The following is a 22,240-nucleotide window of genomic DNA, read 5'->3' as shown; positions in this document are numbered from 1 at the left end:
GGACCCAAATGCAAAACTCACCACACAGGAATTAAACTCAAAAAGCTGCTTTATTGCAGAACAGCACAAAAATATAACAAAACTAAACTGGGACATGGATAACTAACACACAGGGAAACACAGCCATGAGGGAGACTACAACACTGACAAAGAGAAACACAGGGCTTAAATATACTGAGGGATAACGAGGGAATGAGACAAAGAAGGAGAGCACAGCTGGGAGTAATCAGGCTGGACTAGACAAGGGAAGCAAAACTAGAAATACTGACATGAGACATGGACCTTCAAAGTAAAACAGGAAACACACTGACTGAACTCTAGACATGTAAACTTAACAGCAACTGGGGAGACAGACCATAGGAACCTGAAACATGGTACAGAAAGGCACAGTAGACACAACATGGAACATAGGGAAGCCGCATTACAAAACCTAAGAAATAAACCTATGATAACCATAACTGAAACCTAGGGAAATAGCAAACACAGTACAACAAAGGACTCAAAACATAAACCATAATATAAAAACACAAGAACTCAAAAAGCTGGGTCAGAAAGTCCCAGAACCGTGACATATTTGTGCCTGGACAGGTAAATAGAATGGCACATGAATGTGATGGAGGCAAATCGGGAAGCCCTTGTTCTGTGACAAAAATGCATTTAAAATGTTAAAATCCTCCATCACAGTCATTAACTTGCATGAATGCCACGTCAAAAGTGACTTAGAAAGAAAATACATCCAAGAGTTTTGGTTGATTTCTGTTTATTTTATGTTGTTGGCTGTGCAAATTAAGACTTTAGGTTTGGTTAGGGGTTACATTCAGTTTCACTTCAATTTAATTTTACTTACTAAATCAGTAGAACATTTATCAAGCTGGGATAACCACATTTACTCAGGGCTTTCTTGACGTGATGTTCTTCTGTTTCCCTGGCTGCTCTGTCTGTGGGGATGGTGTTTGCTCTGTGTTGTAGCGTCCTGATGACACCCAGTGGATACTCCAGTGGATGATGAGAGTCAAAACTTAATACTGATCCTATGCGTGGGTTAACAGTACAGCTGTAAGCTGTTTTATTAAAGATAAAAGCTGTAGCTTTTAAATATCTTAATGTGTTGCTCCACCAAGTTAATATGATCCTTGAATTGTGGTAAGTCCTGAGATCTGAATTTCACCCAGGTGTCATCCACATACCTGAACCAATGACTTGGTGGTGTAGGATAGCACTGACCTTTGTATGTGAAATATGTGGAATGAAGACACAGTTCTAAGAGTAAAACACGCTTGGTAGGTGCTGAGAGAGGTCCTGTTATCCCTCGTGAGCTACCTCCACTTCAGTGACTCAAACGCAGGTGAAGAGAAATGTTACATCATACGAGACCATTGTTTCACCTGCCTCCATAATGATGTTCTGGATGTGGTGTTTAGAGCTGCCTACCAATGGACTGAGGATCAAAAGCCAGAAACTTTGAGATGTTATAGGTGACCGAGTTGATCATACAAACAATTGGTCTTAAAGGTACACATTGTTTATATATCTTCGGTGAACCATACTTGATGTAGCTTCCCCTGGGTATATCCTGTGTTATGAGGGCTGGTCAATAACATTGTCTTGTTCTAACTGCTACAGACAATCTATCACCCTCTTCCTGTAACCACAGTGACAGAATTTTCTCATGATAGTCTTTCTGGTTTAGCAAAACCGTGCACCTGCCCTAGCTTCCCGGAAAGATGATAACGCTGTTGTTTTTACTAAGCAATGTGAGTGCCTTCCTCTCCTCCATGCAGATGTTGGATGCTCAGCTGTTCATTGAAAGCTGGTTCTGTGCCTTCTGGAGGACTTTTTTTTAAACAGTATGTTTATTGAGTTTTATATTACAGAACAAGCAAAGAATAATAGTACAGTTAACATAAGATTTATATTAAACATCATAGTCCCCAAAATAAACAAATATAGATTTAAAATAATAATAATATAAAATAAAACAAAACCAATGCACAGCATGGGTAAAACAAACAAAGCAAGAAGAGAAACAACAAAAAACAAACAAACAAAAAAAACTCAGCACCAAGTATCATTTTCTAAATTAATTCACTTCATAATGTCTCAGAAACTCAGCTAAAGGTAACCCTATTTCTTCAAAATCTACGCCCTTTCCTCTGACAATATAAGTAAGTCGTTCCAATACAATATATGAAGCCATCTCCTTTACCCACATTTTTACCCCTCCTTTACCCCTTTACCCTGCACCTATTTCACATTTTACTAGCAAAACCAAAGCATGCCTCGCCTACTCCATGCCTTTACTTCCTTAGAAAATACTAATGCATCACGCAAACCTCTCAAATAGAGGTTTTAGTTATAGTTAATCGGAGCATAGTGAAACAAAATAAGTACATTCACAAATAGTATCTACCCCACCTCCCCACCCCCGCCCGAAAAACAACAACAACAAAAACAAAAACATTGTGTTATTAACTGAATGAACTGAGGGCTGCGTCAGGTCCGATAGACTGTACCAAACAGTAGAGGGCGTCAACCTACGGATCTTGCTTCCCGTTAGCCCGTAAAGCTGCAATAACCAAGCCTTGACATTGCAAAGATGGAGGCTGTTATAGTTTAGACCAGGATATACAGAAAGCACAAACTGCGAGTTTCAGAGCTCTGTTATGACATCATTTCCAGCTGGTCAAGGTAAATGGAAAAAAGTACCTGAGCTATCCGCTTAGTAAACATTAGCGTCCTTGCAAAGTTGGATAGTTAGCTAGCACAAATGACAGCCAGCTAATCTAGCTAATGTCAACGAATAGGCTAGCGTAGTGAGCATTAGCTGAGCTAGCTAGCAAGCAACATCGGATCTACTGCAGTGTAGTTTGGGATAATCGATAAGTTATCGCAAGCGGTTTTTATTAACGTTAGTCTCTTGACTTGTTCATAGAGACAACCCAGTCGTTAATTTCATATAATGTCATCTACAATATGAGGAAGATGTTTTGGTGTCAATGCTAGCCATCGTTAGCAATCTGCTCGTTTTCAGAACCGTTTCCTGGTTATTCCTCGGCTTGTTATTACCCAGCCGAAGTGTAGGGCACAAATGTTTCGTTCCTGTTGTTAGTTTAAGGCTTCAGTGCAAAACAAAACCCGCATCCAACCTTTGCAATGCTGACCGCAATACTTTTTGTTTTCTCTTACCGGAGAGAACGTAACATTAGCCAAAACATGATATATCTAGGCTGTTTGGATCTTTTTTCCTGTCACGGCACATATCAAGAAGTACTCCTTTTTTTTTTTTTAAAGAACTAACCCGCAGTTAGTCCACACTCATTTTACTTTCGCTAATACGTGTTTTGTTGTAGCTAACAAAACATTTAATTACAAATTCCAAAATGTGTGAACTACGCATTTTCATTGGTTGCTCTGTTTGCAATGTAACAGCAGTTCACAAGTAGCACGACTGTATCCACTCTGGTATTATAGTTTGGACAAGTAACCGATTGGTAGTGTGCCTAACTTTCCGTATTAAGCTGCCCTCTGGATTTGTGTGTCTGCAGGTGGAGGCAGGAGGTGTGAGTAGAGTGCAGTAGACATCAGCAGCATGTACTCCGAGTGGCGCTCGTTGCAGTTGGTGGTGCAGAGTGACCAGGGCCACCTAAGTGTTTTGCACACCTATCCCCCAAGTGTGGGCACAGAGGTGGCAAATGCTGTGGTCAAACCTCTGGGCACAGCTGTAAGCCCAGTTGCCACAGAGAACATCCTCAAAACAGACAAAGAGGTAAGAAAAGGGTCAACTACGAGCATGTCATTTTAATGCTTTGGTAGTCTGCCATCCTACATCTCTATCACCGTGACATTTTAACTCCAGTTACCAGAGCTAAGTAAACACATGAGTACTTTTAGTGGTATCAGTGTGCTGTTTTTTTTTTTTTTTTGCTGATGATTATTTACGTAGAAAAATAGAAATTAGAACATACTGTGGTCCATATATTTTTGTATATGTGGCTCTTTAGGAGAGTGTGGGGGAAAACTGGTCTAAGATTATCCACTTAAATATGTAGCACCAACTACATTCATAGGTGATGAAAAGTGTAGTACATGATAATAAAGTAATAATGGGGTTTGGGTCACCATATTTAAAATAAAGGTTCTAAATACATTTTTATATCATTATCAGAATCTGGACTCCCTCTTTTTGTTTTCTTCATCTTCCACTATCATTCTGTTGCTGGTGTTGCTGCACAGTGCTCAGTAAGGGTGTCAGGACTATCTGTTTTGTAGCTACTCTTGCATATGCAGGCCTGACTGATAGTGTTACTTAGATGGTTTCTTCTATCTATTGCTTCTATTAAATGGTTGATGTTTTTGAACACATTAAGTGCACATTATGCAAGAAATGAGAAGAAAGTACTCTGCAAATAGTTTTTATATGACAAACCACCAAAGCGCACACAATTAATCCTGTAATGTACAGTATTCGTGACACCTTAAGCTTTTGTGTAGGCTCTAGACACAACTTGACACGGGCCAATTTAAACAGTTAGCTATAAATGTAAACCAGACACAGCTCTGATCTCTTTCTTTGCATGATCCCCATAAACACTGGAACGTCTGCTGACACACACCGCTGTGAGCAAGTTAATGGCAGAGCTCACAGTAAAGCAGCTGCTTCAATTAATGATGTGACAGCGTGTGTCAGGAAGTGATGCGAGTGGAGCTGCGTTGGGTTAAAAATACATCGGCATTACTCAGGTGCACCATGCATCTGAAGTGCTGCTGTGGCTTTGAATGCTGCTTCTTGCTGAGGGTAGAGCATGGATAGGAATACTTAGCCATACTGACCTCTGCAGGATTCTTACACAAAACCATTGTGGGAAATTATGCAAAATATCACTGGAAACTGAGAGCACCTAAGCTGTCTTGTAATCTAGGCTCTTTTTAGTCGCTAAGTATGCAGGTTTATGTTGGGTGGGGGCGGGGGCATATTTTGATTGTATTTGTAGGATACAAGGAGCTTTTCTAAACTTAAACACTGTTGCCATTCTTCCTCTTTCATTAGGATTGGGTGATGTAGCTTCTCTGCAAATATAAGATAATTACTTATAATAAAATATCTAACAATGGTTTGGTTCCCAGGTGAAATGGACTATGGAGGTGCTCTGTTATGGTCTGACCCTCCCCTTAGAGGGGGACACTGTCAAGCTGTGTGTGGACGTGTACACAGACTGGATGATGGCCCTGGTGTCGCCTAGGGACTCGATGCCTCAGCCTGTGGTGAAGGAGCCCAACATGTATGTCCAGACTATTCTAAAGCATCTCTACAACGTCTTTGTACCAAGGTATGTCTAAAAACTTTATTTCCCATTAGCTTGAATTTAAGGATGAATGCCTTTTCACTGAAATCTTGGACTGCTTATATTGCTTTCATGTTCCCTCATTTCAAACAAGCTGTTTCTCCCTCCAGGCCTGAGCAGCATAGTCTGAACCACATCAGGCTTTGCCAGCAGGTTCTGACTGCAGTCCAGAAGCTGGCACGAGAGTCCGTTTCCATGGTGAGAGAGACCTGGGAGGTGCTGCTGCTCTTCCTTCTTCGCATCAATGACACCTTGCTCGCACCACCCACAGTTGGAGGTAAACAAACCTTTCTCTCCTAAACTGTTCCTACGTTATCTACTTGGTTATTATTTGTGATGATTAGTTATAATACCCCCCTGTTTTTCCCTTTTTCAGTGGGGGTAGCTGAGAAGCTGGCAGAGAAACTGATGGCAGTGTTGTTTGAGGTGTGGCTGCTGGCGTGTGCCCGCTGCTTTCCCACGCCGCCATATTGGAAGACAGCAAGGGAGATGCTGGCCAATTGGAGGCATCATCCTCCTGTTGTAGAGCAGTGGAGCAGAGTAGCCTGTGCTTTGACCTCCAGGTTAGATTGGATTCAGTTCAACCTTTTGTGTTTTCAGTGGTAAAAGATTTTGTTAGAATTATGATATCTATATGTAGTTAGGTCCACAGGTTGTTGGACAGTGACAGTTTTTGGAGAGATTGCCTTCTTCAATGTAAAAGGCAGTCTCTCCATCTCAGACTAATAGAGCATGCTTTGCAGCTACTGAAGGCAAAGAAATTCACAAACAAGCAGCAACTGAAAGTGGCTGCATTAAAAGCCCAGTAGAACATCTCAAGGGATGAAATGTGGTTTGGTTTTTCGAGGTCTCTGTTAATGCAGTCTGTGTATTCCTGTCTCATTTCTTCGTTTCAGACTCCTGCGGTTTACTCATGGACCGTCCTTCCCACCTTTTAAAGTTCCCGATGAGGATGCCAATTTGATTCCTTTAGAGATGGACAATGATTGCGTGGCCCAGGCGTGGTACCGCTTTCTACACATGCTCAGGTGCTTATTGCCTCAACTGTATAAAAATGCCTTTGCTTGAAAAAGACATGTTCTTTCCTCTTTCTAAACGACATACATGGTGTTTGTTTGTTTTATTTAAGGGGAAGTTGAAGTTGCCTATCTGCTCTAGTTCAAGTCTATTCAACTGCATCCAAACTTTCATGTCTGGCTTTTTTAAATGTTATTTCATTTGTCATTCCCTCCTTTATTTCCTTTTACTTCCTTCGTCTACCCAACCTTATGTCACATTTATTCAAGAAAGATTTAGCAACACTTTTAAAAATTTGGCTTAATCCATTATTACGTTTGCTTTCCTTTTTGTTTCCAGCAACCCAGTGGACCTGAGCAACCCCGCAGTAGTAAGCACCACTCCAAAGTTTCAGGAACAGTTTCTCAATTCGAGTGGCATACCCCATGAAGTGGTATTGCATCCATGTTTGAAACAACTACCCCAGATCTTCTTCAGGGCCATGAGGGGTGTCAGCTGCTTGGTGGATGCCTTCTTGGGTAAGAGGAATCCTAAGTTAAGACGAAAAGCTCAGTTGAGTGATATTTAAGACATTCAAAATGAGGATATACTTAAGGGATGAATGATAAAGCAACTTCAGCTTGGAGACCATTTTTGCAATCCATTATTTAATGGATTATGTTTAAGAAATATGTTGTTCCTGCTTTTGTGGCAGCTACCTGCTTTAGGAATTTATCCCCATATATTATTGTTGCCAGAAATTATTTCAGAAACTGCTGCAAAAGAAAGCGTTACTTTGACAGAAGTGTAAGCAGCTGGTTTTTATTGTGATCTGTGTGGCAAAAAGTTTTAAGTCGCTCTAAATTCAGTTTCATCCTGTAATCGTAATCTGTAGAATCTTGTCTTTAACAAACAGTAAAGCCAAACACTTCTGATGGGTTTTATAGCGTAGATGAAAATTTGTGTTATTTGTGATTTATAGAGAGAAAAAGATTTAAAATGTATTTTTTTGCCAGTGTTGTTCTCTTACTACCTCTGAGTAATCTCAAGATGGAGGATGTCAGTCAGTAATACCTGTTTAAAGATTTCAATAGAAACATACCCGTGTGTATTTTTCTCTTTACACTGTAGGTGTCTCTGTTGAAAAGAAAGCTGTACGGGAGAGGGTGTTCACTTTTTGTCCAGTGCCGCTCTCTCATGGTACAGACATCAGCTGATACATGATATAATGTTTTGCTCTGGGCATGTTAGTGGATTGGTCCATTCACTGTTGGTGATGATACTCAGACTCACAAGTGATATATGTCAGGCTAAACTGCAAGATCATCAGGGGGACTCCTGCAGGCATGAAAATGGAAAATCAAAATGGAAATCAGTGATTGGTGATTTGTATCTAACCATTGTCTTGCATGTCTGTGAATCAATGCTGTCTATGATCAACTCACATACTGTCTTAAATAATACTGTAAATGGAAAACTGCTTCAAAATGATTATATTTACCCAAAACATGGTCTGTTCCCTGGGGGGGAAAACAATGGTTGCTGATTTATTTTTTTATTTTTTCGCTGCCAGGCTAATCAGATGACACCGCCCCACCCCCAGATATCTGAGGAAAATTGGACTATTATACCCCGACTCATTTTACTTTTCTGTCACCAGGCATATCACGTCCCAGGGCTGACAGTGCCCCGCCCACTCCAGTCAACAGAATTAGCATGTCGCCGCCACCCTCAATCACCAACACCACGCCTCCTCATAGCCGCAAGCAGCGCCACACAGTGGTCACCAAAACTACAAGCAAGAGTTCAGCTGTAAGTTCTGTAACTGCTACAGAGATGCAGAACAATAAGTGTAACTGTTAGATGTTTAGAGCTTAGCTTTCTGTTGGTCTGCAGACAGAAAAGAGTTAAATACTTGAACTTGGCACATTATTCTTTCCATGCTGAAGCTGCACTATCTAGAATTTGTAGGCAGTATTTCAGTACACTTGTCCAAATCTTGTGATCTTTTAGTTGAACTAGTCAAGCTGTTTTCAGCCTATTGAGATATCTTCTATTCCCACCGCACCCTGTAGGGCAGTGGTGGTCAGCCAAACAAAACATCGCAGCAGCAACAGCAGCAGCAGCAGCAGCAGACTTCGTCCTCCCCGACTCTTCTTTCCAGCCCCAACCAGAGCAGTTGGGAGTCTCGGCCCCTGCCAGCCCCAGCTCGACCGAAGGTCAACAGCATCCTCAACCTCTTTGGCCAGTGGCTTTTCGACGCTGCTCTCGTCCACTGTAAGCTCCACAGCGGCCTCAGCCGAGACCCCAGCATGACGGGTAAGAAGCGACGCAACGTCTCACGCTGTTTAAAATTATGCATGGGCAAGTCGGTGTTCATAAGTATGTGTTCATATGGAGTTATGTGTTTTTTGGTCTTTATTTAATTTATTTATTTAATTTAATTTTTTGAAAAATTTGTACTCTGTTGTTGGGATATCTTTTTGTTTTTTCACCATTTTCTCTGAAACTCTGTTGGGCCTTTCTGTGTGTGGAGGGCTTGGTTACAAGTGGCCTCGTATGAGATTTCCATCTGACTCTAATCCATTTGCATCGACCAACAATTTAGACCTGGCTCAAACTACATATAGGCTTTAACCCTATCCTAAGGAATTCATACGGTCATTTAATTGGTACAATCATTACTGGCAGCGGAGCTAAGAGTTAATGACAGCACATACACTTTTTAGCGTTTGCAATTGGCCCTCTTTGGCTCTTCTCACATTTCTCTTTTTGGTGTAGTGTCCTGCACGTGTCTATCATGTCTGATTAATGTAAGATATTTGTAATGGTCAGAAGTCATGAGCAAAAAAGAAAAACCACACAATTCATGCCTGATATGAATTGATCCCAAAATATTGGATCTGCTTTGATTTTTTTTCTCTCTCCACTATTTCTGTTATCTTGCAGCCTCTTTTATCCAAATTCTCCTTTCTTATAAATCTTGTAAGTAGGAATGGCAGCTTTTTTTCCCCCTCACTTGATTTGCGTTTCTTGACAAAATCTTCTTGCTTTTGAGTTGAGTTCCTCATGGTCATTGTCATCATCACCATCGTTTTCTGTTCCAACTCCTCGCCATATATAAAAGTTCACCAGCATTCTTTCAGCGTTTCTCCAGAGGTTGATGGAATGGGTTTCACCAAACTGACCACTTGTCTCGACATTAACGTTGCCAGTTTGTGACAGTACCACCCCATTTAAGTTGCCATTTTCTTTTTCCTTTGAGTCACGCTAATCCGTACTATTGTGTTTCAGACTCCCCTCGAGTTTAGCATTGTTTCTTGTATTTTCTTTTTGATGTTGTCAGTTCACTTCAGTTTTGAATTATATATTTTTTTTATTGGTTTAGTGCCTCAATGCATGAAGTGAATGTGACAGTCATATGATTGCAGCATTGAGGGATGCTGACACAGGGATTTTGCTTTATGTTCCTGCAGCAGTGAACGCCTGACACGTTTTTAGTACGAGCACACTACAACTTATTCACGCTTTGTGCCGGTGCTAGGCGGAACTTCTATGGCAAACTCTTTGTGTCAGAGTTCCCTTTATTGAATGCTTTTATTAAAGGATGTGAGTGTGTGTTTGCAGTTAATAAAGCCCTTCCTTTCTCTTGTTGTGATAGTGAGTTAATATCTGCTTTTTGTTGCTTTTATGTTTTTGAATTTTTACTGTTAACTTTTCGTTCTAGTGTGCATATAGTATATTTTTGTCTGCTTTTGCCTGTTTTGTCATACATGCATGAAAACTGAGGACAGCAATGGAATTCAGGGTTCTTTCATTCTTTTTTTTCACACTTTGTACAGCGATAGCCACTCAAGTGTCCTTGGAGCTGAGGAGGAAGGGTTCCCAAATGTCCACTGACTCCATGGTGAATAACCCAATGTTTGATGCCAATGAGTTCCCAGAGAGCTATGAAGCAGGACGGGCTGAGGCCTGTGGGACTCTGTGTCGCATCTTCTGTAGCAAAAAAACTGGAGAGGAGATTCTACCAGTTTACCTGTCGAGGTATATACTTTTTTTTTTGCCAAATTAAACTGGTTTTGTTGCCATCTTCTTAACAGTAGGAAAGAAAATGATATGGTTTTCTTATTTCCTTTTCTGCAGGTTCTACATGGTCCTGATTCAGGGTCTGCAGATTTCTGATTTCATCTGTAGACCAGTTTTGGCTTCTATCATTCTCAACTCTTCCTCTCTCTTCTGTACTGACCTAAAGGGCATCAATGTGGTGGTGCCCTACTTCATAGCTGCGCTGGAGACCATTGTGCCAGACAGGTTAGACTGGTAGTTTACTTTCATTTGAGACCATTATTTGTTTTTACTCAGTCATGTAAATGTGTTATGTTAGAAATCAATTATATTACTTAAAGCATGTCTCCATTATTTTTGTTAGGGAACTGTCCAAATTTAAGATGTATGTAAATCCTACTGATCTGAGGAGAGCCTCCATCAACATCCTGCTTGCTATGCTCCCACTGCCACATCACTTTGGCAACATCAAATCAGAGGTAATGACTTTGGCGATGTTTATCTTTAAGCTGATAGTAACAGTCTTGCTTAATGCTGTGTATTGTACACACATTGGTGGCTCTTTCTTCAAATATTAAACTCTTTAAAACCTGTTGATGATTACGTAATCATAAAACAAGCCCTGAAACCTTTTCTTGTTGCAGAGTTTAAAGTTAGTCAAGGTTGCTAACCACACTGACTCTGTGTTCTTTAGGTTCTGTTGGAGGGAAAATTCAACGAGGAAGATGGCTGGCCTCATGACCAGCCTGTGTCTTTCCTTTCACTGAGGCTGCGTCTTGTCAATGTCCTCATAGGAGCTCTGCAGACAGAGACTGACCCCACCAACACACAGCTCATACTGGGTATTTGCTGATAGCTTCATATATTTGATTGCAGTTATTTTAACTCTGTATATTGTTTGTACTTTATGATTGTGTAAAATTGTTGTTGTTTTTTTTGTTTAATTATTATTTTTATCCCTTTTTTCAGGTGCAATGCTAAATATTGTTCAAGACTCAGCTTTATTAGAGTCCATAGGCGCCCAGACTGAAACAGTAAGCTTGTTTTCTGCTAATTAGTTAATATTTACGGTGCTACAAGCTGGACTGGGCATTAAGATTTCTGTGTTTTTCGGTGGCAGGGGAGCATAGATGGCAGCCACTCAACCCTGAGGAGTCAGGGTCACAGCCGTACCAACAGTGGCATCAGCTTCAACAGTGGAGGCAGCACGGAGGCCACCAGCCCAGACTCTGAACGCCCTGCACAGGCGCTTCTCCGTGACTATGGTAGGACATGCCGCTCCTGAACATACACTAATATTTTTGTGCTTAATGAATTAACACAATAATACTTTATTTGGTCAGATAGCAGGTTTGCTGAAAGATTATTTCTAATGATCCCTGGCTGATTTCTCATTAGCTTCCAACTCCTCTTGACTCGTTTGTGGTTTTTTTTTATAGCTAACGTGGTTAAAGTGGTATGCAGAGTTAAGAAGCGTTGGGTAAAATATCTTTGTAGGTGATGTAAAGTGTTTGCTGTGATGTTGTTTAAGAAGAATTTGGGATTGGGGTGGGTGGAGTTTCTGCTTTGATTTGCATTTTTTTTTTCTCTTAATGATTGGTTGCAACAATGTTGCCTAATCAAATGGATTTCAAATTTAGTATTTACTGTGCAGGGCTGAGTGATGTTTTGTTTTCATTTGATCATTTTCTTTTTTGCACAAATTTATGTCTGTTTTCAGTGAACAGTGCTTCACATAGGCAGTCGTTTTCCAGCAGGAAACTGGGGGAAGGGATTGCTTGGTTCCTGTGAGACACATCTGTAGGACTATAGCATTGTGTTGTGAGGCTTAGTACAGGAAAAGCAATGCTTTAGAGTGGGTCATCTGTTGTTATAAATGCTGCAGCCATTTCAGTGTTATTTGGGTTTTCTAGTCAGTTTCTGTTCTGGTCCGTTCATTTAATTTCTTAACATTATCTCTTAAAAAAAACACTTGACAGTGCAGAGTTCTTTGTAACAGAGGTTGTAGTAAAAAACGGAAATAAAGAAGATTGTTGTTGTGTCACATACCTCACACAAGGTTGCGTTGCTTCCACTTGTAAAATTTCTTTTCTGGGACAAAGGTGTCCAGATAGTGGACTTTACATTGTTGTTGAAAATCAGTCTTAGGACTCTTTGTTTTCAAAGTTTTTAGCCCCTGTAAAAAGTAGCTCAAACTAGGAAAGTCTTTTGTCAGATGAACTGGAATTTTCCTTCCACTTACATATATTTAATGTAATTGGGTGATAAATGTTAAGTAATTCTTAAAAATTTCAGTGTTCCTCTGTTTTTAAAAAAAATCTCGTAATTATTTGTTAAAATAAAATTTGAAAATGCTATTTTGATGTAAAAATGCTAACATCACTCAGTTCTGTTCCTCAGCAGCTTGTTTACTGCTGTCTCTTTTTTACTCTGCCTGTATTTTGCTCAGGATTGTGTGCTTTGCTGTATTCTTTCACCTCTAATGCATGTTGTATGTTAATATAAAGCAATATCTGCTAACACCTGAGCATTCAGAAATGTCTTTCTGTGTGACTTTCTAGCTTTGGTGCTTTAATCCTGCATTGCTCTATTCTTTGCAGTGTTTGGTATTTTGGGGTGTTATATGATCTAGCTCTTCCAGATACTGCGGCAGGCCTGCTGGTGCGCAGCATCCACCTGGTCACTCAGAGGCTCAACTCCCAGTGGAGACATGACATGAGCATTTCACTCGCTGCCCTGGAACTGCTGGCTGGACTGGCCAAGGTAACTTGAACACCATAGAAGCTCAGTGTAAGAATGTGCAGTCATTACTAGCTGGACTAGCTAAGATAACTGTCGTGTTCCAGTACACCAATGTTACTCAGGCCTCAGCAGCTTTAGTTACTGTAGTCTTAAAAAAAAAAAAAAAGAGTTTTTGAAAGAGCTCTATTCCAGGAACACCCTTAATAAAATGTCTGGGCCGATTATGGGGTCAAGCGAAACCAGCTGCGTGTAGGGCGTGCTAACTTATACCGATAGTTATTACGCCCCATTCCCAAATGATACAGTGCAGCTTCACAGAAGACTTGTGATACATTTGGGTGTTTTTTGCCACCTTCAGTCAGATAATTTCCTAGCTCAGAATAAGGGAGTTGCCCTCACATTGTACCACAGATTACTGTAAAGAGAGTTTCTCTAACTTGTAATGACTGTGAAGTTTGTGTTTGCAATCACACTGCCAAAATGCATGAGCAATTAATATGTCAATATTCTACTTAATACAGAATTCCGAGTATAGAAAAGACGATATTCTTGTCTTTTGGCACAACCCACTTTCATTGTTGCACTTTTTTTGTTGCACTGTTGTGTCTGCACTGCCTTGTGCTTGTATCATTCTGTTCTGTCTGGTGTTGCACTGTTTTTGCTTTGTTTTGTCTTTTTGTTTTTTGCAACTTTTGCCATTTTTGCACACTTGCACTTTATTTAGTCATGTGTTGATCACCTGTTATATGTAGCACCAGGGTCTTGGAGGAACGTTGTCTCACTTCACTGTGTAATGTACCACTGCACATGGTTGAAATTACAATAAAGCGACTTGACTTTACTGTTCCTTTACATACTTTTCTACTCATAATCAAATATGTTGTCATTTTGGAAAAAAAGGGCAACATTTTTAAACCAAATTTTTTCACAGTTGCATAAAACAAACCACTTTTAAAATGTATCTAATATAGAAGATTTTTTTCCTGTGTCTTTGTGTATGTCTTAATCAGGTGAAGGTGGGGGTCGACTCTGCAGACCGTAAACGTGCTGTCAGCTCGATATGTGGTTACATTGTGTTCCAGTGTAGCCGTCCAGCTCCTCTTCAATCCAGAGACCTCCACTCCATGATTGTAGCTGCCTTCCAGTTTCTGTGTGTGTGGCTCACAGAACACCCTGACATGTTGGATGAGAAAGTAAGTCTAAAGACCTTTTTCCCTCTCTCTTTCATGTATGTCGGTAGGTAAGAGAAAATCTATATATTGTTTTGTATTTTCTTTTGCTCCAGGACTGTTTGGTTGAGGTTTTGGAAATTGTGGAGTTGGGAATCTCAGGCAGTAAGTCCCGTCAGGAGCAAGAAGTTCGACATAAAGGGGAGAAGGAGCACAACCCGGCTTCCATGAGAGTGAAGGATGCTGCTGAGGCAACTTTGTCCTGGTGAGACTAAAGCCCCCTTTTTTCATTAGTACCTACTCCGGTCAGCTTACCATGCTTTTCAGGGTTTTCCATTTGGTCATAGTACCTGGTGCCAGGTACTTTATTTAGCACCTACTCCGCCGGGCTTCCAAGCAATCGTATCCAAAAATGTGACATCAACAGACTGCATGCCACCAGTCAGTGGCATCACTTGAGTGGCATCATGATGAGTCATGAGAGCGTCTCATTCAGGAAAATCCAAACCAAGCAACGAGGGGAACGGCTACAAAAACACAACGCTGTGGTCCCCAAGTCTGACAAAAAAAAGCCACAGACCGAGCACCAGGTATATCGTTGCCTCAACGCCCAGCTTTGTTGTAGCATTCATGTCACGCACTAATTACGCCACGGGACGCTCGGCTGCATTGCTATAACCACAACCAGGCACATTAGGTGGTAGTGGATTGTAATAGAATGGGAGTCCGGTCAAGATCAGACTAGGTACTAATGGAAAAAGGCAAACATTTTTCATTGTAAAATGGTTACGTTACCATTTCATCACCTGTATAAGTCTTGTGATGTGACCAGCAGTCTGCAGCAAACACCAGATTTCCTACTGTGGGATCTCCTTATCTTTAAACTTAAACACTTGTATTGCACCTTGGCTTTTTGATAAGCTAGTAAAAGTATGTCTACTGTAAATTGTCCTTTGTTTGCTAGATAGGCTAGACAGATTGATATCACCTCCAGTGGCAGTCAATCACACAATAAATTTGTATATAACTTAAATTTAGCTACCTGTGACAAAGCACAGCCAAAAAGTCAGCCACAGCCACAGACCGAGAATCTCAGCTGCACACAAAAACAGCTGCGCAATGACTAAACTCTTCCTGTTTATAAAGGTCTATCAGAACTGGGTCCAAAAATGGAGTTTACTGAATAGTTTATAACAAAGTGTAAATAAAATCGCACTATTTTGCCCCAGATATTCATCCAGCAAACCTCTCGGCTGTGAGGGGAAACTCCCCACTCAGCATAGCCGTGGGTTGCGACTTGGCCAGTCAGCCAGAGAAATTCACCCCCATAGTGATGCTGATGACTTTTCCATCATTAGACTTGGTGATAACACTGAAGTGGATTGTGACTGATTCTTATAAACCAAGTAGGGTTTTTCTTCAAAATCTTTTATGACTGTGCTAAAGTGTTGTTGCTTCTGTTGTTTATTTTTCTGCTTCCTCAGCATCGTAGCTGGCCCACTTTTTTTGCTGAACCTTCATACACATGACTTTTGGATAGTGAAATATGTTGCATTCATTGACCCAGTTTGCTTGTATTTATGTTCTTTCTTATATTTGTGTTTCCCTGGTGCTCCCTAGTATCATGCAGGTGTTGGGGGCCTTCCCGTCTCCCAGTGGGCCTGCGTCTACTTGCAGCTTGCTGAATGAAGATACTTTGATTCGCTATGCCAGACTCAGTGCCACAGGAGCCAGTAACTTCCGTTACTTTGTCCTGGAAAACTCTGTCATCCTTGCAATGCTGGAGCAACCTCTTGGCAATGAGCAAAGTCAGTAGCTTATTGTCTCGCTTTTGATATTTTTAGTTAATAAATTTGAATGCTGGGAGAAAACAAAGTGTCTGGTATGCTTTTAATATGGGTCTGTTTTTGTCCTCACAGACCCCAGTCCTTCTGTGACAGTTTTGATCCGGGGAACGGCTGGTCGACATGCCTGGACCATGCAGCTCTTCCATCAACCGAGAGGGGCCAGGGCTAATCAGAGGGTGAGATCGCACTCTAGATTAATACTAATTAAAGTTAACACATTTTAAGCTAACTTTGCTAAAACATATTTTAAAGTTGCACCATTTTGTCAAACTTGTAGCACCACATCTGATAACACATCTCTGTTATATATCTGTTTTCTTCTCCCCTCCCGCAGCAGGTGTTTGTTCCTGAAGGCCGTCCAACACCCAACAATGATGTGGGGATTAAGTACAATGTGAAACAGAGGCCCTTCCCTGAGGAGGTGGATAAGATCCCGCTTGTCAAAGCTGATGTCAGTATCCCTGACCTGGATGACATTGTTAGTAAGGAGGTGAGAGATCAGCTTCCCGTCGAACCCTATAATTAAGCTTCTATCCACATTATGTCTGATAACACAAAAATTAAGTTATTCTCTTACAGGTATCGGGTAAACCATGATTTGTTATATCTTAAAGAGTATTGTTTGTTATTGCACAAACTTAGGTGTCTTGTATGGGCTGGGAGGAAGATTCGAGAGCTTCAGATTCACTGAACAGAATTTGCCCTCGTGTGAGTTGTTGGAAACAGGAGGGCTCATTGGGTGTTGTGTTAAATAGGTCAAATCATCTGGTTTAGTGGTGATCATTTTGTGTGGTTTCTCAATCCTTTGCAGTTTCTCTGTGAAACTACTGGTGCTTCTCTAACACTGTCTCAACAAACTTTTATAAGGGCTGGAGAATGCAAACCAGTACAACAGCCCTTTAATAAACTAAAGGGCTGTGTACTGGATTGCATTTGATGGTATGGGTGATCCATTATTAAATGTTTCCCATGGTTATAAAGTACAGATGACACTGTCATAACGTTTCCTCTCACCTTTGGGGGTCAGTATCTGTTTGGACTGTGAGGGTTCTGCTTCAATTCACGTTGAGCTCATGCAGTCGACGACTGTTCACGAGGCCCTGTTTTAAAGATGTCCCGCCCCCATCTTTTCAGCTGGAAGTTCAGCACGACAAGCTTCGTAATCTGATGACCAAGCAGATAGAGTATGAGAACGCCTTGGAGCGACACAGTGAGGAAATCTGGAAGTCCACTCCTTTTCCTGACCCACAGACAGACTGCAAACCCCCTCCACCCTCACAGGAGTTCCAGACAGCACGTCTCTTCCTCTCCCACTTTGGCTTCTTGTCTCTGGAAGCACTTAAGGTCAGTTACTTTTTAATGTCAGATTACAAACTCTTTGATTGATCGGTATTAAATATACATGCTAATTGGTAGGTTTCCATTGTCTTTCTATTTAAAGCCTTTTTCAGATAAACGATGGGTTGGTTCTTTTTGTTCTTTCTACTATTCCGTAAAAGTTGTGATGGAGATCTTAATATTTCTCATCTTGTAACATTTATGTATCACTTTAAATACGGCACAAGTTTGAGTGTATGTTATCGCATTAATGGATAGTATAGATCTTGAGTTGCTGAGCTAATATGAAGACATGTTTGCAAGAATGTGCTAAACTGCTGTACATGAAAGAAAGATGAACTTCTAAAAGCTCTTTAATTTGAAAAAAGGTCATATTAAAAATGTTGCCTATCTGATCCTGACAAAAAATACTTAAATCTGTGAAATAAAATGTATTTGTTAGAATAATGTTTACATAACCCTTCATAGGAACCCAACAACAGTCGTCTACCTCCTCACCTGATTGCCCTGGAGTCATCCTTGCCAGGATTTTTTGATGACATCAGCTACCTGGACCTGCTTCCCTGCCGACCTTTTGACACGGTCTTTATTTTCTATGTGAAACCTGGACAGAAAAGCAGTCATGAGGTAAGGGAATACAGATTGATTGATTATTGTTTACCTTTACAATGTACTGATGTTAACTTAGTTACTTCTTCCAGTTACTTATTTATTTACACACATAAAGAGGAACAGGAAGAAGAAACTCTTTCATTATCTTGTTCTTGTTGTTGGTGATCAGATCCTAAGGAATGTAGAGTCTTCGGCCAGCGTCCAGCCCCACTTCTTGGAGTTCCTGTTATCCTTGGGCTGGCCTGTGGACGTGGGACGCCACCCAGGCTGGACAGGACACTTGGACACCAGCTGGTCTGTGAATTACTGCTCTGATAGCAATGATGTACAAGCAGGTAAGACACTAAGATGGTCATCGCAATTGTTATTTATCTGTTTATATGTTATTAGTAACTCAATGAATCTTTGTTTGTTTTTCCAGAGGAAGCGGGTACACCGGAGGACACTGGTGGTTCGGTGTTCAACGGAGAGAAGAAAGTTTTGTACTATGCTGATGCTCTGACAGAAATCGCCTTTGTGGTTCCTTCTCTAACAGAACACTCAGGTCAGTATTCACGATCTTCAATATGAATTCAAAGATACTGAAAGCCTCTGTGCTGAATTGGAGTTGCAATTTGCTCTCATTTGGCAGAGGAGTCTTCAGTGCACAGTGACTCCACGGTGGAGGCAGACACCAACTCAGAACTCATGCCCGGTGTGCTCAAACAACCCAATCTCACACTGGAACTGTTCCCCAACCATTCTGAAAGCATGGAGTCCGCTAAAAAGGTAGATTTCAGCTTCTGTGAGTATATGTGGCCTCTAATGTTTGATGTAATGCTTGATCAAAATGAATTTACCTGTTTTATCTAGCTGAGTCCTTTAGTGAAGGCAAAGAGGTCATCGACTGGAAAATCCTTCCCCCAACTGGGGCCTGAAACAAAGGCGTTTGTGGTCTGGGTGGAGCGCTTTGATGATATTGGTAGGTATAAAGTCTCTATTCGGCCCACCACCCCTCCTCTCATACTGTAATTTAAGACTAGCCCCCTTCATAGATTATAGTCAGCCAGCAGGTTTATCCTCACAAAATATTTTAGTATAAAATACTTAATCTCTGCACTGTTAGATGTTGTCTGTAAGAAGGTGTTTGCCAAATTATCAATGTGCATGAAAGTCTTCATTTCTCTGTTTTTTGTTTGTTTTTTTAGAGAACTTCCCTTTGACCGACCTTTTAGCGGAAACCAGCACGGGCTTGGAAGCTAGCATGAGCAACAGCACTTCCTGCAGGTATTCACAAGTTTATGCTTAATGCACTTTCCTGCCAGTATAAAAAAAACATGTGGTTTCTGAATTGGTTTTGGTCAGGTGCAAAAAGGAAGAACGAAAAAAAAAAAAACAATGCTGCAAAACCCAATGTGCAAAACAGGAAGTGCTATGCAGCGGGCTGAAAAGAGGAACTGTGGCAGAGCAGTGACAGCAGTTGTCAAGTGACTTGAAAGAAAAATGAATTAAAAGCATTTTTGTAAACATTGCTCCTTTGTTCACCATCAGCAGAATTACACAGTTATTTAAATAGACAGAGTACATGCATTTGAAATGTAGCTATCTTCTTATCCTATCTTTGCCTCCCTTTTCACTTTATTCGTAATGTTGCAGGTCGGGGTTACTAGAAAAAGACGTTCCTTTGATCTTCATCCACCCTCTGAAGACGGGACTCTTCAGGATCCGCTTGCATGGTGCTGTGGGTAAATTTGGCATGGTGATTCCTCTGGTGGATGGCATGGTGGTCAGCCGCAGAGCTCTTGGTAATTGCTCATTTATCTTCCACTTACTTAACTTGTCCATCCTTACCTTACCACACTTCAGCTTTTTTCATGCATCACAAGGAATCATTTTCTCACTATTAATGCGCACGCATGAGTATTGCACAATGGATGTTTTTACTTGGAAATGCACAGGAAATAAACTCCCATTTAGAAAGTGTGTGGTGTTTCCCTCTGAAGTTCTGGTTTCTAATGTAAAAGTATTGCTCATCTGTGTCGTCAAGTTGCATCACCAGGCTTTGAAAGAACCCATTTAAGGCATTTATTTAACTTTCCTGTGTTGATGAACAAGTTTAACTTTGGGGGGAAATAAAAAAAAAGTCTTACTCTGTTGAATGTGCTGCAACTCTTGGCCAGCAGATGGCACAGTTAAGTGTTTTGGTTTTATCTGTGGCTCTACACTTTCACACATAATACTCTAAATCCACGTAACTCACATTGGCTGTGTCGCGCGTGAGTACTGATGAGCTTCTGTTTGTGTGTCTGCCTCTCAGGGTTCCTCGTGCGCCAAACGGTCATCAACGTATGCCGACGGAAGCGTCTGGAGAGCGACTTGTACAACCCTCCTCACGTGAGGCGGAAGCAGAAAATAACCGAAATTGTGCAGCGTTACCGCAACAAACAACTGGAGCCCGAGTTTTACACCTCGCTCTTCCATGAGGTGGGGGAGGGAAAGCCTCACCTCTAACCCTCCCCCCCTCTCCCCCGTCTCCTGTCCTAACACTGGCACACAAGCGCACACAACAATACACACATGCACGCACACACCCCCGTTATTCTGTACTCATAAACCACCTACAACTGTGCTTGTACACACACAGACACACACATGCACACACAGAATCTTTATATTTATACTGTATAATTTTGTTATTTATATGAATACATATATCAGCACTGTTTGCCTTTGACTCTTAGATCAAAGTGTCAAAAACCATGCCAAGGTGGGGAAAAAACAAACAACATTTCTGTGTTGCGGCTACTCACTGAAGATCTGAACGGCTGAAGTTCAACAGTGAACTTTGCTCCTCGTTTTTAGGTTCACGCTTTGTGGCAAAACAATTTCTGCTTGTCTTTAACCGCAATACAGTAGTTACACTGTTGGCCTTTCTGAACTTGTAAAAAGTTTGTCCGTCGAACCTTGTAATATGAATGAACTTCAAGAGGTTTGGTAATACAGAGTTGTGTCCAAAATCCAGATCTGCTCATCTGTTTTTGTTTCTAACAGATTTATGGTTGGATTATTATTATTATCATTTTTTTTGCCAAGGAGATAAACATCTTGTATCCACCTTAAAATGTCGTAAACACATATATATGTATATATAGCTTCAATGCAGGTAACTTAAAAGTTGACCCGTCATTGGATCTGACGACAGACTTCCTCGACGTTCACACACATACACACACATGCAGACACACACCCTGCTTTAGTCTTCCTAGTGTGAACGCACACTTGGCCTCCGCAGCAGCTGACTAAGCACATGAGACGTTTATAGTTTTGTATCGTTTTCTTCTGGCTTTTACTGTGTGTAGACGTCATTTTTGACACTTGTGCTCTGTGCCAGGCCATCCCATTGCGCAGCTGCCACTACATTTTGTGTGTGCATGTATGAGTAAGAGTGTGTGTGTGTGTGTACACAGCAACGTTTGCTTGTCCAGCCAGTCACTTGACACTACAAGGAGTCCGAGACCCCTAAAAGCCCAACACGTTGCATTTAAGGTTGAATCCTGTCACTTTAAGATATACAATTTTGAAAATGCCACGACATACGTCGATCGCGACATTAGATTTTAGTTTACTCTTAATGCTTGGAAACACAAGAGTTTACTAATAGTGAGAGGGGCTACAGAGCTCCTGGAGTTTGCGCTTGATGTTTTCAGGCCTAATTTGAAATCACCACATTTTTAAGGTTGCAAGTATCTCATTACGAAGCAGAACCAGAGCACAGTTTTTAAGTGTCTCGCTCCTCCAAACAAAATCTATGTGATAGATTCAGAGGCCAAAATACTTGTAGCTAACAGGATTATGTGACTTTATTTTGGCTGATCAAAGCTGTATTTTCTTTCTTTTTCTCCTTTTCTTTTCTTTGGAAATGTAAACCCAGGAAGAGATAATATTTAACATGTCAGTTATCTTCAGTTTGGATTGCAGAAATGTGCACTTTTGCCTTCACAAATGTTATGATAATTCTTTTTTTTTTTTTTTTTTTTTTTTAAATACAGTTTCACTCTTATTTTTCTCACTGTACTTTTGGTTTTAATTCAAGCCCTCTCACTGTCTGCCTGTAACAATGTGAATTTATTTATCACAGAGATGGAGCAGG

The 22,240-nt window shown here is 40.9% G+C and overlaps 1 protein-coding gene across 4 annotated transcripts; it reads left to right on the top strand.

The window, feature by feature from the left end:
* Positions 1–2,580: 2,580 nt before the first annotated feature.
* Positions 2,581–22,038, top strand: ralgapb (Ral GTPase activating protein non-catalytic subunit beta). Of its 4 annotated transcripts, none has more exons than XM_085344341.1 (31): positions 2,581–2,688; positions 3,546–3,766; positions 5,125–5,327; positions 5,453–5,619; positions 5,719–5,905; positions 6,239–6,370; positions 6,699–6,877; positions 7,470–7,538; positions 7,999–8,150; positions 8,414–8,657; positions 10,181–10,382; positions 10,482–10,649; positions 10,768–10,882; positions 11,098–11,245; positions 11,373–11,437; positions 11,524–11,668; positions 13,045–13,166; positions 14,156–14,338; positions 14,431–14,579; positions 15,935–16,122; positions 16,234–16,337; positions 16,499–16,651; positions 17,296–17,505; positions 17,968–18,126; positions 18,281–18,446; positions 18,533–18,655; positions 18,743–18,879; positions 18,964–19,072; positions 19,299–19,377; positions 19,747–19,895; positions 20,408–22,038. In XM_085344341.1, exons 2-31 carry the CDS (start codon positions 3,590–3,592, stop codon positions 20,599–20,601), a joined length of 4,578 nt encoding a protein of 1,525 aa, XP_085200467.1. In that variant the 5' UTR covers positions 2,581–2,688; positions 3,546–3,589; the 3' UTR covers positions 20,602–22,038. The 4 variants fall into 4 exon arrangements, with proteins under 4 accessions (XP_085200467.1, XP_085200466.1, XP_085200465.1 ...); XM_085344340.1 differs by having other exon boundaries at positions 16,496–16,651; XM_085344339.1 differs by having other exon boundaries at positions 13,036–13,166; positions 16,496–16,651.
* Positions 22,039–22,240: the final 202 nt, after the last annotated feature.

The sequence above is a fragment of the Diplotaxodon limnothrissa genome, linkage group LG20 (genome assembly GCF_057381915.1).
Source record: "Diplotaxodon limnothrissa isolate DT_005_m linkage group LG20, D_limnothrissa_male_GT1.1, whole genome shotgun sequence".
Lineage (NCBI taxonomy): Eukaryota > Metazoa > Chordata > Actinopteri > Cichliformes > Cichlidae > Diplotaxodon > Diplotaxodon limnothrissa.
This window is presented reverse-complemented; position numbering and strand designations above follow the sequence as displayed.

Bases quoted from the DNA above. Each gene is read 5' to 3' on its own strand.
- ralgapb (XM_085344339.1), top strand. From the start codon at position 3,590: ATGTACTCCGAGTGGCGCTCGTTGCAGTTGGTGGTGCAGAGTGACCAG. The intron at 13,167-14,155 runs GTAACTTGAACA...TGTCTTAATCAG, and splicing joins TGCTGGCTGGACTGGCCAAG to GTGAAGGTGGGGGTCGACTC. The intron at 18,656-18,742 runs GTCAGTATTCAC...CTCATTTGGCAG, and splicing joins TTCTCTAACAGAACACTCAG to AGGAGTCTTCAGTGCACAGT.